Below are 14,339 nucleotides of genomic sequence, written 5' to 3'. Positions count from 1 at the left end.
TAAATTCAGAAAATTGGAGATCCAAAGCCATATTTGCTGACAGACTATTGGTGTTGTTTTAATAAATCAACAGAACTATTTGGAAGTGACTTAAAAAGCTGCATTTAGGGAAAAAATGCAATCCATCTTGTCATAGCTTGAACTATGTCACAGATAGTTGAGGAGCTTCATTTGGAAAGTATGCATTTAATTTGGTTTTCGCTTTTGGTTTTGGTAATTTGGTTTTCGCTCATCACTGCAGGCGGCACACTTTTATTATGAGGGTATAAAATGTATTTGTATAAATAAACAAATTCCTCACACAAATACTTGATAACCTTCTCTGTTTTTGCCGTTTGTCCTCAGGGTGCGTCGAGCGTGTCACTACGTGGTGAACCTCAGGTACTTCGAAATGTCCATCCTGCTGGTCATCGTCGCGAGCAGCATCGCGCTCGCCGCAGAGGACCCCGTCGCCACCACGTCGGACTGGAACAAGGTTTGCGCGTTCACGCGCGGCAATCCGCTTGGCACAATCCGGACTATTCATCCCTTGTCATGAATCACGATCTCGAGGTGCAATTGGATTATCCCCGGAGGGTGGCGCCTGCCTTCATCTGTGCATCAAATTTTAGGGGAAAAACTACATTTCCTGGAGTTGTTTTGCTAAACGCTGCTAATGTGAACTGATTGGGAGATGATTAAATTGTGATTGGGACGGCGAGTTATTTTCCTCGCAGGTTATTATTGTTTTTAATAGATTTTTGCATATCACAGTTGAAGATGAGAGCCTAGAATTTTTAAAATGTGCTTTACTTTGTGGACTTTTTATGGCATTTTCTTCTGTCTCTGTTTTCCCTTTTCTGCTCTCTTGCAGGTTCTGCGCTATTTCGACTACGTCTTCACTGGCGTCTTCACCTTTGAAATGATAATTAAGGTAGGAAGGTTCTCTTCATTTAGATGAAATTATTGTTTTTTTTTTTTTTTTTTTTTAGCAAGCTGCTGCAACGCAATGATTGTTTTATGCACAGTCCCACAAAATACATACAAGTATGGAAATATCCATCCATCCATTTTCTTAGCCGCTATATCCTCACGAGGGTCGCGGGGAGTGCTGGAGCCTTTCCCAGCTGTCAACGGGCAGGAGGCGGGGTACACCCCGAACTGGTCGCAAGCCAATCGCAGGGCACATAGACAGTCACACCACATTTCTACTCGGAAATGCTAGATAAATGCTAATTGTTATGCGTTAGCATTAGGCTAGCTAGGTTTTAGTTGCTGGCATTAAGCTAGCAGAGGTATTCTTGTTCAGTTGTTTTTAATCACCAATGTGTCATTATCTCTGTTTCATGTTTAGTAAAATTATCCATTCATCCAACCATCCATTTTCTTTGCCGCTTATCCTCACGAAGGTCACGGGGAGTGCTGGAGCTTATCCCAGCTGTCAACGGGCAGGAGGCATTGGGTACACCCTGAACTGGTTGCCAGCCAATCGCACATAGAGACAAAGAGTCACACTCACGAACCCAGGACCTCAGAACTGTGAGGCGGAAAGGTGGGTAGCTTGTCTGCCTCACAGTTGAGAGATTCCTGGTTTGAATTCCTGGCTCCCGTAGTCCCATGTGGAAGTTTGCATTTTTCGCTTTGGTTTTCTCTGGGTACTTCAGCCTCCCCCGTATTCCGAAAACGTACAGATTAGTTTGGGAGCGTCTGTCTGCTCCATGCTCCTTGCGCTTGATTTCATTTTCCATTTCTTTGTTTGACAGTTTGCCCCATGCGATGATGATTTTTTTGTTTTTCACTTGAGTCGAGCGGCGGCACATCGGATTAATCATATTCCTCTGCTGCGATTGACTGGCGACCAGTTCGGGGTGTGCCCCGCCTCCTGTCCGTTGACAGCTGGGATAGGCTCCAGCACTCCCCGTGACCCTCGTGAGGATAAGCGGCAAAGAAAATGGATGGAGAGATATCCCTCTCAGCTACACAGAGAATAGCTTTCAACTGTTTCTTTGTCGATTATCATTCTTGTAATGAGAGATGTCGCTAAAAGTCCGTTTGAGAATTTTCATGCCATCGTTGGTCCTCAGATGATCGACCAGGGTCTGATCCTCCACGACGGCTCGTACTTCCGAGACCTCTGGAACATCCTGGACTTCATAGTGGTGGTGGGAGCTCTGGTGGCCTTCGCTCTCACGTCAGTCGCATGGTTAATTTAAGATGTAATGTCCGAACGTGTAAATGTCACGGCAGCTGGTTGGAACTTAAGATGTGTACGGTTGCGGCGTAAGCATATTTTTCATATTCCATTCTAACTTTTTATGTGCGTCGTCCACTTTTTGTCTCTCCTGTCTCTGGATGGTGATCTTGTGTGATGGCCTGCAGCAATGTGATGGGGTAATATTCTTCAGATGAAACTATCTCATGTTAATTCATATATGTTACAAATATGGAATATACACATCTTAATGTGATTCTCACCGCGCCGCTTCGATGCAACGCTCACACTGTGTCGTCTTGCACAGAAACAACAAAGGACGAGACATTAAAACCATCAAATCCCTCAGAGTGTTACGAGTGCTCAGGCCCTTGAAGACCATCAAGAGACTTCCGAAACTCAAGGTCAGACCTTCTACTTTTACGTTGTCTTCATTCAAAGTATGATGACAGTTAGACCTCTACGGTTTAGTCCAACGTTACAGGTGTTTCTCTCCAGAAAATTGGTAGAGCCATCCATTTTCTTTGCCGCTTATCCTCAGAAGGGTTGCGGGATATATATATATATATATATATATATATATATATATATATTTATGTATGTGTGTGTGTGTGTGTCTCTCTCTCTCCTCTCTCTCTCTCTGTATATGTGTGTGTGTGTGTATATATATATATAGAGAGAGAGAGAAAGAGAGAGAGAGAGAGAAGAGAGAGAGAGAGAGAGGTGTGTAAGTGTATATATATATGTATGTCTATATATATATATATATGTCTATATATATATGTGTGTGTGTGTGTGTGTGTGTATACATATGTGTGTATATAAATATGTAATTATATAATATGTGTGTGTGGTGTGTGTGTATATGAGTGTATATACATATGTGTGTATATAAATATGTAAATATATATAATATATATATATGTGTGTGTGTGTGTGTGTGTATATATATATACACATGTGTATATACTGTTAATGTATACATGTGTGTCTCTCTCTCTCTCTCTCTCTCTCTCTCTCTCTCTCTCTCTCTCTCTCTCGCTCTCTCTCTCTCTCTCTCTCTCGCTCTCTCTCTCTCTCTTCTCTCTCTCTCTCATCTCTCTCTCTCTCTCTCTCTCTATATATATATATATGATATGATATGTGTGTATTTATATATGTCTAATGTTGAAAATTTTATCACCATTTATTTTGTTAATTCTTTCACGTCCCGCCAAAGGAAGTCAAGTACCACTTGTAGCACTTGTGCCACACTTTTTAGAATTATTGCTAAAGAAAATGGATACACATCTCTCGCCCCTAACATGAAAATCTGACGATTGTCTTCCGCCCGCAGGCCGTGTTCGACTGCGTGGTGACGTCCCTGAAAAATGTCTTCAACATCCTGATCGTGTACAAGCTCTTCATGTTCATCTTTGCCGTCATCGCCGTGCAGCTCTTCAAGGGGAAATTCTTTTACTGCAACGACATCTCCAAGGACACAGAGAAGGACTGCCAGTAATAACTCTCACTCGCCTCGCTCGGCTGCTCTTTTGCATATTTCCCGTGGCTCCGTGTACTTGTTAAAGCGTCAATAAGGAAGTGAATACTGAGAATGTCAGCGTATATGCAGTCGTGGATAGATACCGAATAATACATTCAAGTAATACATTCCAGCGTGTCACAGCGAACCCATGCAAACTTAAGCCTCGTAGGCATAACATTGGAATCAGGATGGTATTTTGACAATAACGTCACATCTTTCCAGCTCATTTTTAAGGCAGATAGTTGGGTAGGGAGGTACAGAGGAAAAACAAAACAAAAAAGTCTACACACCCCTTTTCAAAACTCCAGTTTTTTGTCACATAAAAAGAAAAAAAATGGGGACCAAAGCAAAAATTGCACTTTGCTATGAGATTAACTTCAGTGTATTAGTGCTTCATTAATAACTCGTTTGCGTGGTCATTTGATGTAATACCAAATATTATGATAAGTAAGCTACAGTATGTACGACAGTACTACAAAACAAATGACTAGTTTCATGGTCAAAGCGTAGACGTCTTAAACCTGTATGGGTAATGCGTTAAGTACTGTGCAGTGTATAATGGTACCTCAACATATGAGCGGCCCAGTTTACAAATTTTTTACCTTGGAGTATGAGCAAAATTTACTTACAAACATTTGATTGCGGCGAACTTCACAACAGGAAGCAGTTTGGCAGAAAGTGAACAGTTCTTCCAAAAAACAATGCGAAGCTGCTTATGGCAACTCTCGTGTGACGTTTACTGGAAAACTAAACATAGAGATGAACAGGAAAAATACAGAGATCAAACAAGAAAATTACACATTGTCTCTTCAACCAAACACAACGTAATTCACGAATATTCGCTTCTTTAATGCTACAAACACACAACCTAGCGAAATTAGCATCGATGGTGCAGTAGACAGTTGAACAAAAATGGTGCAGCAACCCATGTGGACAGACAATATAACAATACTCACAGGAATAATGCATACTTATTTTTATACTTTGCAAAAAATTACCATTACAGGAGCTTCCTCAGGGGTTGTGATCATCGACTTCATTTACATGCATGTACATGTGCAGCAAATACTCAGTTCTCGAACGTCTCCGTTCTTGAACAAATCTGTTTTTGAACGAAAATTTCGCGAATTTTTCGCTTCTCTTTTCGAACGAAAATCAGTACGAACGGCTGTGACAGGACCCAGAAATAACATAACGCGCGCGGCCCGCCCAGCTGACCCACGACGCGCGTTGTTATTGTGAATTTGAACGCGCTGCGAAAAAACCCGGAAATAACATAACGCGCACGGCCCGACCAGCTGATCCACAACGCATGTTGTTATTGCGTATAACGCAGCCTTTGTAGGGAGACGTGGGAAATATCGATTGGGTTTTCAAACAAATCGGTTCTCGAACCGCCTTCTGGAACGGATTGTGGTCGAGAACCGAGGTTGTACTGTACGTGTATTATACTGCCTCTGGTGGCCAAAGCACACGGATGTGCAGCCACACGATGAATGCTTGGAATCATGATGCAGAAACTGTTTGATTCTTTAAATTCTATCTAAATATGTAATGAGTTACACTCACAACTGTCCTATTTTTACATATTAAATGGTCATGGTAGTGGAAAAATAAGTTAACCACTGCTGATAGAACATATCCACGCAAAACACTCCTTTTTTAAATTTTATTCAATGTTAATGATGTTGATTTTCACACCTCATTTTCTTACATTTCCACTTCCTAAATAACTTTAAAAAGAAAGTAACCGTCATTTAGATTAATTAGAGAGAGAACAGACATACCCGTGCGGAGTACATTTTTTTCCCCCAGTAAAATGCGTTCACTGAAATGCCATCTGGTGATATCCCATCCACGTGGCAGTTTAAATCAAAGTTTTGTGCAACTTGAGAAGCATTTGTTGAAGATTTTAATCACTTTCAAAATTGTGCAACCTCGGGCTTGTACAAGTTTGGGTGTTCCATTGTAATTACATAGTAATTACAATACAAGTACATACATAGAAGTTAGCATGACATTAACATGATTTTGAAGCGGTTCTGTAATGGCAGATGACGCCACAGTTCGAGACCTCAAATTTCAAATGCTCCACACTTTTCTCAGTCTCCTTATCCTTTCGCGCAGAGGTTACTATATCGACTACAGGAAGGACAAGAAAGAGGTGAAGAAACGAGACTGGAAGCGACACGAGTTCCACTATGACAACATCGTCTGGGCTCTGCTGACTCTCTTCACAGTTTCCACCGGGGAAGGCTGGCCCCAGTGAGTGTCGGCGCGCACGGCGACCATTCAATATGCAATTTCACCTTCGGACCTTTTGACGAACCAAATATGATTATGCAAGTCATTTTAAAAAGGTTTTCCCATTCATCTAAGCGTAAAGTTACACTATACATATATCACTGCCGAGGCTTGTAAATTAACCGCTGCCTTATAAAGGTTTCAATTAATAATTTAAAATCTTATCATTCTTCAAATGCCAGAGGGACATTTTTTCGCAACGAATGTCTATAATGAGAAGATATTAGTGACTTGCAGCGTTTTGGCATATTATGTAATATTAAACACAGTGGTACTTTGGGATACAAGTGACCTGACTGAAAAGTATTTCCAGATATGAGCCACTTTTTTTCCATTTTTTTGCTATGACTTCTGAGTGCAACGAGTGACTGACTGTCACGAACCTCCGGTACGGGGCTGGACACAAATGCAGGACTCCGAGACGCGAGCATGATGTTAGGCGTGGTTTATTCAAGGAACAGGGTCATGGTAAGCAATCTGAGAAGGCAGAGGAACAAAACGCTAAGCAAAGCCAGGATCTGAAAACGTGAAGCGAGGTCTAATGACTTGACTATTGAGAAGAAAATGGTCAGGTATATAATGTCGTTGATGATGGCAAGCGCCGTGTTGTGTCACGTTGTGTTCCTGCAGGGTCCTGCAGCACTCAGTCGACGTGACCGAGGAGGACAGGGGTCCGAGCCACGGCAACCGGATGGAAATGTCCATTTTCTACGTCATCTACTTTGTGGTCTTCCCGTTCTTCTTCGTCAACATCTTCGTGGCCCTCATCATCATCACCTTCCAGGAGCAGGGAGATAAGATGATGGAAGAGTGCAGCCTGGAGAAGAACGAGGTGAGCCACGGCCAACAAAAACAAAGAAATTCAATCAAGAACAAGGTGGGCAGGCAATTTTTCACAACATTGATTGCTTTTCCCCAGGGAAAACGTCACAAATTTGAGGCATCAGGAGTGTTCCTTTTCTAATAAACCCATCAAATGCTCATTGCTTTATAATTACATTACAGCCTCCCGTCCCCGTTCTCGAACAAATCGGTTTTCGAATGAAAATTTCGAGATTTTTTTTTTTTTTTTTTCTGCTTTCGAACAAAAACCGTTACTCGAACGGCCCCCGACAAAACCCGGAAATAACAGAACGCGCGCGGCTCGACCAGCTGACCCAACCACGACGCGCTTTGTTATTGTGAATTCGAACGAATCCCCGAAAAAACCCGGGAATGATACAACGCGCGCGGCGGTTGAGTCGGTTTTCAAACAAATCACTTGTTGAACCGCCTTCTAGAACGGATTGTGGTCGAGAACCGATGCTGTACCATATTGGTTTTCTGAATTAAAAAAAAAAAAAAAAAAAACATTCTCTGTTTATTCATTTAAAAATAATAAAGCTTTGAAAATTATTCCAATAATGGCCATGGGAAAATCTCCCAAAACGTGGGAGATATTTTTTTTGTGGTCCAAAATGTATGTTTGGCACAAATTAATGAAGGTCGTTGGTGGCGGCGTCATCCTTCGTCCCTGTATTTCTTCAGATGGAACTGAGGCCTCAGTGGAATTATGAACAGTTCCAAATAGTATTCGCACAAAACCTTCTCACTTTTGCCAGGAATAAAGAAATGTCAGCAAAAGCCTCCTTAAACGTGTGAACTTTATTTGTAGGTATTCAGAGGCAATTTCAGTGGTGGCAAGTGTGTTGCTGACTCCCAGTTTAAAAATGTGTTCATTCTGAATATAGTCTCATCACATTATGGGGGTGTGCACACTTGTGAAAGCCCATTGTTGCAGTTGTTTGTTTTTACCTCCCTTCTTGAAAATATATTTCAAAGTAATTCATTTGAGTTGAGTTCATTCAAGTCACATTATTGTTGGGAAAGGTTTTCCAATGACAGTATTTGTCCTGGTCTGTTTTTTGCAATATCACGAAAAACTGACATTTGAACAGGGGTGTGTAAACTTTTTTTTTAACCAAATGTAAATGCTTTATGCATACATCCTTCCATCCTCTCTTTTTTTTTTTTTTGCACTCTAGAGGGCGTGCATCGACTTTGCCATCAGCGCCAAGCCGTTGACCCGTTACATGCCCCAGAACCGGCACACGTTCCAGTACCGTCTGTGGCACTTTGTGGTATCGCCCTCTTTCGAGTACACCGTCCTGGCCATGATCGCTCTCAACACAATCGTCCTGATGATGAAGGTGAGGGTTTGCGCGACGAGGCACTCATCAGCAAAACATCATAATATTAGGAGGGCACAGTAAAAGTAGTGTATGATTTTTTTTTTTCCAACGATTTATTTGTGTGATACAGCTGCAAATAAGTATTTGAACACCTGATAAAACCAATGTTAATATTTGGTACAGTAGCCTTTGTTTACCATTACAGAGGTCAAACGTTTCCTGTACTTTTTCACCAGGTTTGCACACACTGCAGGAGGGATTTTGTATGGGGTGGACAGGTGTCTTTATGCAGCTAACGACCTCACACAGGTGCATCTGATTCAGGATAACACATGGAGTGGAGGTGGACTTTTAAAGGCGGACTAACAGGTCTTTGAGTGTCAGAATTCCAGCTGATAGACAGGTGTTGAAATACTCATTTGCAGCCGTATCGCACAAATTGTTGAAAAAAAATCATACATTGTGATTTCTGGATTTTACTTTTTAGCTTCTCTCTCTCACAGTGGACATGCATCTATGATGAAAATTTCAGACCCCTCCATGATTTCCACGTGGGAGACCTTGCAATATAGCAGGGTGTTCAAATACTTATTTTCTGCACTGTAAAATATTCAAATTTTGTGGGCCAGGTGTATTTTGTGATTTTTGTCATTTCTTAGAAAGCAAGTCGCACATGTATTGTAGTTATCTGTATTGTAGATGTTTGTTGTAGAACCCCTTCACTTAGTGACCGACAAAAATGAAGAATTGGGTCATTTCTTTGTTTGTGTTTTTTAATCACTTTTTCATGACCTCCAGTTGCTAAGCAGAATTAATGGGCCGCAGTCATCTTGATCCTTAGCACTCAATCAAGGCTAAGTTGTTTCCTTGTGTTCCCCCAAACTACAAAAATGGACAGGAAGACGTAGTCAAACAAGAAGAGGGGTGGGGGATGGGGGGAATACTCCTGCTCCGCCCCGCCAGCACCATCTGTTGGATCAGGCGAGAGACTAACACAAAACTGGACTTAAAATACTGTAAAGGGTAATGCCAGTTCAGATTAAATCTCAAAACAAGTTATGATACCCTCCCATGAACATTTTTAATGGGGATACAATGCTTGAAAGAAAGAAAAAATAAATAAATATTAAGCAAACACATTTATACACACACAATTTACCTAAATTACCTAAATTTGACTTTTTTTTTTTTAATACCTGGCTCAATTTACGTTTTTGCACTGCCGTTTAGAGATATGCGCATCCCAGCAGGAGCCAGTAAATGCACCGCTTACCTCATGCCGACTGTGATGTTTCATAATTTCAGTGTGTTGCCCTTTATTTGCACCTGCTGATATTTATTTCCTCAAATTATCTTTTTTCTTCCTTTTTTTTTTTTTTTTGTTCCTGATGCCGCTCAGACCGACCGACGCAGAGGGTGACTCAGTCTGTATTAAATATTGATCTCTAATGTCCAGGGGCTGCTATTTAGCATGACCTCATTAAGGGTGGCCGCCGGCCCCCGGAGGAATGACTCCTTTTTATAGCACGACAGATGACAGGTGAAGAGACGTGGCTGCTATTTCCAGCTCCGGAGGAATCTTCCATCAACCTGTCGCCGACAAACGGTTCTCCGATGCTTGTGTTTGAAATCCTGTTTCCTGTGTGTGCGTGTTTTTCAGTATTATTCGGCCCCGCCTGCCTACGAGGCCGTCCTCAAGCATCTGAACACGGCCTTCACCGTTCTGTTTTCCATCGAGTGTGTCCTTAAAATAATGGCGTTCGGCTTGCTGGTGAGGGGGGAACGAACCGACGCGTGAGGCGCTCCGCGGTCTTCTCGAAGTTAATCCGACCGCCTCTTGGTTCTCCACAGAATTACTTTCGAGACACTTGGAACATTTTTGACTTCATCACCGTACTTGGCAGCATCACTGAGATTGTGGTGGACCTGCAGGTGAGTGGCATAATGTTTTGTAATTTACTTTTGTTTAGTAGTTTTGTCATTCCCAATTTCAGCGCTTTTTCTGCAACTGCACGTTCCCTCCCCTGCAGTTCGTGGACACTTTCAACATGAGTTTCTTGAAGCTGTTCAGAGCGGCGCGTCTGATCAAGCTGCTGAGACAAGGCTACACCATCCGGATCCTTCTGTGGACGTTCGTGCAGTCCTTCAAAGCTTTGCCTTACGTCTGCCTGCTCATCGCCATGCTCTTCTTCATCTACGCCATCATTGGCATGCAGGTCAGATGCCGACACTTCCGCCGCCGTCCGTCAATGTCTTGCTCGCAGTTGTTAAAGTCGGAAAGATTTGTAGTTCAATCAAAATCCTCGGTAAAAGAGATGACTCAAGCAGGCTCTTACCATCATCAAGCGTAACGTCAGCAAATCGAGTTACCTTTGGTACACCACTTGAGGAGAGTACCAGTGAAGATAACCATAAAAAAACTGAAATGGAACTTGGTGAGACACACAAAAAAGAAAAGCTACAGCAAATCTCAAAGGATTTGAATGTCAATGAGATAATTGTCTTGATTTACGAGTGCCCAGTATTTAGGTTTTTTTTTTTGTTACAAACCATCACTTTGTTGATTTTTGCTGTATGATGCAGGCCAAAATTTGAGGTACGGCGCACAAATGCAAAATGAAAACACTGGTAACACACACCTGCCGACACAACACAAATGATAACGCATACAGTAAACATCACAAGTTTTACTTTGATTTTTATTATAAGGTGGGTATAGGGCGGCACGGTGGATCGGCTGGGAAGCGTTCGCCTCACAGTTCTGGGGTCCCGGGTTTGATCCCAGACCCGCCTGAGCATGGCGCATGGAGCAGATGCTCCCAGTGAAACGAATCCACAAGTATTTGGAGTGTGGCGGAAGCTAAAGTACCCAGAGAAAACCAAAGCAACGTGCAAACTCCACATAGGAATACGGGAGGCAGGGATTCAAACCAGGAACCTCTCAACTGTGAGGCAGACAAGCTAAACGTACTGGTCTCCCACCTTTCCGCCTGGTTTGTTATTATCTTTTCAATGCGAGTCAGAGGTAGAATACATGATTCGATTTTTTTACAAATTTAACACACATGTCCAGAAGCAGCACGGTGGATCAGCTGGAAAGTGTTGGCCTCACAGTTCTGAGGTCCCGGGTTCGACCCCGGACCCACCTGTGTGGAGTTTGCATGTTCTCCCCGTGCCTGCGTGGGTTTTCTCTGCGCACTCCGGTTTCCTTCCACATCCCGAAAATATGCAACATTAATTGGACACTCTAAATTGCCCCATCGGTGTGATTGACCAGTTCAGAGTGCACCCGGCCTCCTGCTCGTTGACAGGTGGGATAGGCTCCACCATTCCCGTGACCCTTTTGAGGATAAGCGGCTAAGAAAATGGATGGATGGATGGATGGATGGATGGATGGATGGATTGACACTGGTTAAAGTACCTTCACTCTAGAGACACTAGAGAAAGAGAGAGAGAGAGAGAGACAATCTGGATGGATTATTGGTTTATTGGAGAACCACCAATAAGTGTTGTTTCTGTTTCATAATGAAAGAAAAAAAAATGGAAAAAAAAGAAGCTAAAAATGGGAAAATAATTGGGAAAGGTTGGGGAAATTTACCAGTTGGGTGAACCTGCGGGTGTCTAATTGCACGTTTTAAAACATGAATTCCAAATTTAAAATGCGATTTTTTTTTTTCTCTATTATGGCATAATTTTGATCTTCAATCAATCTGCTATTATTTCCTGTGAAATTGGCGTAACTTGGAAGTCAAAAAGCATCATGGTGGGACTGAGGCGATTTTATTGCATTTACAGAATTTACACTTGTTGACACTTCTGACCTTTGAACCAGGTGTTTGGCAACATTAAGCTGAACGAGGAGACGCACATTAACCAGCACAACAACTTCAAGACCTTCTCTGGCGCCCTGATGCTGCTCTTCAGGTAAATCCCACGACAGAAGAAATTAGGCATCCCGTTTCTGCGCGCCATTGGTGGCGTGGTGAATGGTGGGCGCGCACGCTGATTTTTGGAGATGGACAAGCACCCAAGTGGCCTTCCAACTCCTGCTGTTTACATTTGCTTGACGCACACATGCACGCAATGCACACCAATGCGACCCCGCCCCCCAGACGCCAATCCCCACGCTTTCAGTGTTATTTCACTGTCGCGCAAACCGTGCTGTCGCTAGCTGTTGCTGTTTGCTGACTTGAGTTGTGATGACTAGCTTAGCTGGCAACTAACGTGTTAGCTCAAGGACGTACCTGAATGTGTGTTCTTTAGTACGACTGGAGGTCTTGGGTTTGCACTGAAAATATAGAGCTCGTGCACCTACGTCATAAAATCACGTGACTTTTGTTTACGTCGCCATATTGCCGGTCAAGCTAACCATTGCTCAATGCTAAGTCGGTTGGAGACGACACGGAAATATGTCTTGCCCAGAGTCTTGTCTAATACTGTTAGTCATTTAGAAGGTGAAAATAAACTAAGGTATGTGGAAGAATTAGATAAACTTGGCATAGAGGACCCATATTTAATGCCGAAGTCGATGTTTTTGCCGATAAGAAATTTGACTGTTAATTCGCTTCCGCTTGTCTCGGACAAGTGGATATACACATGGATCTGGTGAGTAAGTCGTCGAGATTTCCACGGAAAAGATTGAAAGCGTATAAAAGCCTGGACGCATACAAATACTTTGATGCTGGATCTGTTCTCAATCAGGAAAAAATCCCACGTGGTGACGGGTTGACGGCTCGTGAACGCGGAAGCGTGTTGGGCCACACGTTAACCTTTGCTGGAATCCATCGATCTTTTCAGCAAGTATTGAATACAAATTCCAATGTTTAAATAAATGACCCCTGGTTTTACACAAACTCGCATTCGTTCAAAAACTTTAGGATAGGGAGTCGTCTCCTCTGTACACGGAAGCCTATTGCAGCCATACCTTAACCTCCGTAAACCTCTCTGCGACAGACATTTTTTTTTTTTAATACACGTTGTTCTCAAATGAGCCAACTTGGCATTATAAATACTTCTTGGTTATTTGAGATTGAGAAGAATCATTCCTACCTGAAATGAAGCAATCGTTATACAGGCGTGTGTATATTTCGGTTGGGCACCATCCATCACGTTTAATTGCCGAAATCCATCGATCTTTCCATAGAATTCCATAGAATAATCTCTTTGAATATCTGTCTCGTCTGTTGTGACACATCTGCATCATTGTTATTGCTTTAGCAAAAGTATTACTATTTGACTTGATTTTTTTCTGTGCATCAAAATTCCATTTCCAGCCATCCAAACATTCTTTGTTGGCGTCAAACACAACTCCGAGTGCGACACGAATCCAACACCCCAAACGAAATTGAATATTTTGCTTCACCGGCGCGCTCACATTCGCTTCTCCACCGCGGTATTGTTGCGGGGTTGTTGCTAGGTTACGGAGTTAAAGCCACGCTTCCAAAAGTACCCGAAGGGCCACTTGTTGTCAGAAGCTGACGGATGCTTCCTGCGACGCACCTAACCCGTTAAGTCTTGTGACACAGGGTGAAAAAAGGGATTCATTAAATATGACTTTTTTTTTTTTTTTAACTGTTGTTTTTGCAGGAGTGCCACGGGGGAATCGTGGCAGGAGATCATGTTGTCCTGTCTGGGGGGGCAGCAGTGTGAGGCGGACCCCTCCAATCTCTCACCCGTACCAAACAGCGGGCAGGAGGGAGGCTGCGGCTCGGACTTTGCTTACTTCTACTTTGTGTCCTTTATCTTCTTCAGCTCCTTCCTGGTGAGAAAAGAAAACAAACGCGCTTCCTTCATTTTGCTTACATTTTCCTTTCGGTGCTCTCGTGTGACAGCATTCAAAATTTTCATTCATATTTCTGCCGCCTTTCTGTCCAGATGCTAAATCTATTTGTGGCCGTCATCATGGATAACTTTGAGTATCTGACTCGAGACTCGTCCATCCTGGGCCCCCACCACTTGGATGAGTTCGTCCGGATCTGGGGGGAGTACGATCGGGCGGCCTGGTCAGCGGCACTCAGTCTTTGTTCACTTTGTTGTTCTAATTATCACATTTGCAATAATACCTGTAAAACTAGTTGTAATATCATTAGTCAAATAACATAATTGCCAAAGTGTTTTTTTTAAATCTTTTTGGAAGCGGGGAAAAAAA

General features: G+C 42.7%; 1 protein-coding gene across 1 annotated transcript in view; it reads left to right on the top strand.

Moving 5' to 3' along the window:
* Positions 1–14,339, top strand: part of LOC133503228 (voltage-dependent R-type calcium channel subunit alpha-1E) — a 120,097-nt gene that overhangs the window by 90,969 nt on the left and 14,789 nt on the right. The window contains exons 24-38 of the mRNA XM_061824603.1: positions 346–475; positions 854–913; positions 2,064–2,170; positions 2,359–2,370; positions 2,499–2,595; positions 3,528–3,688; positions 5,844–5,981; positions 6,651–6,852; positions 8,045–8,209; positions 9,852–9,962; positions 10,043–10,123; positions 10,222–10,407; positions 12,024–12,115; positions 13,778–13,952; positions 14,066–14,193. Coding sequence (XP_061680587.1) covers positions 346–475; positions 854–913; positions 2,064–2,170; positions 2,359–2,370; positions 2,499–2,595; positions 3,528–3,688; positions 5,844–5,981; positions 6,651–6,852; positions 8,045–8,209; positions 9,852–9,962; positions 10,043–10,123; positions 10,222–10,407; positions 12,024–12,115; positions 13,778–13,952; positions 14,066–14,193 — 1,845 coding nt within the window. The remainder of the gene's footprint in view (positions 1–345; positions 476–853; positions 914–2,063; positions 2,171–2,358; positions 2,371–2,498; positions 2,596–3,527; positions 3,689–5,843; positions 5,982–6,650; positions 6,853–8,044; positions 8,210–9,851; positions 9,963–10,042; positions 10,124–10,221; positions 10,408–12,023; positions 12,116–13,777; positions 13,953–14,065; positions 14,194–14,339) is intronic.

This window comes from Syngnathoides biaculeatus, chromosome 7 (genome assembly GCF_019802595.1).
Source record: "Syngnathoides biaculeatus isolate LvHL_M chromosome 7, ASM1980259v1, whole genome shotgun sequence".
Classification (NCBI taxonomy): domain Eukaryota; kingdom Metazoa; phylum Chordata; class Actinopteri; order Syngnathiformes; family Syngnathidae; genus Syngnathoides; species Syngnathoides biaculeatus.
The sequence above is the reverse complement of the archived record's forward strand: the minus strand, read 5'-3'. Positions and strand labels throughout refer to the sequence as shown.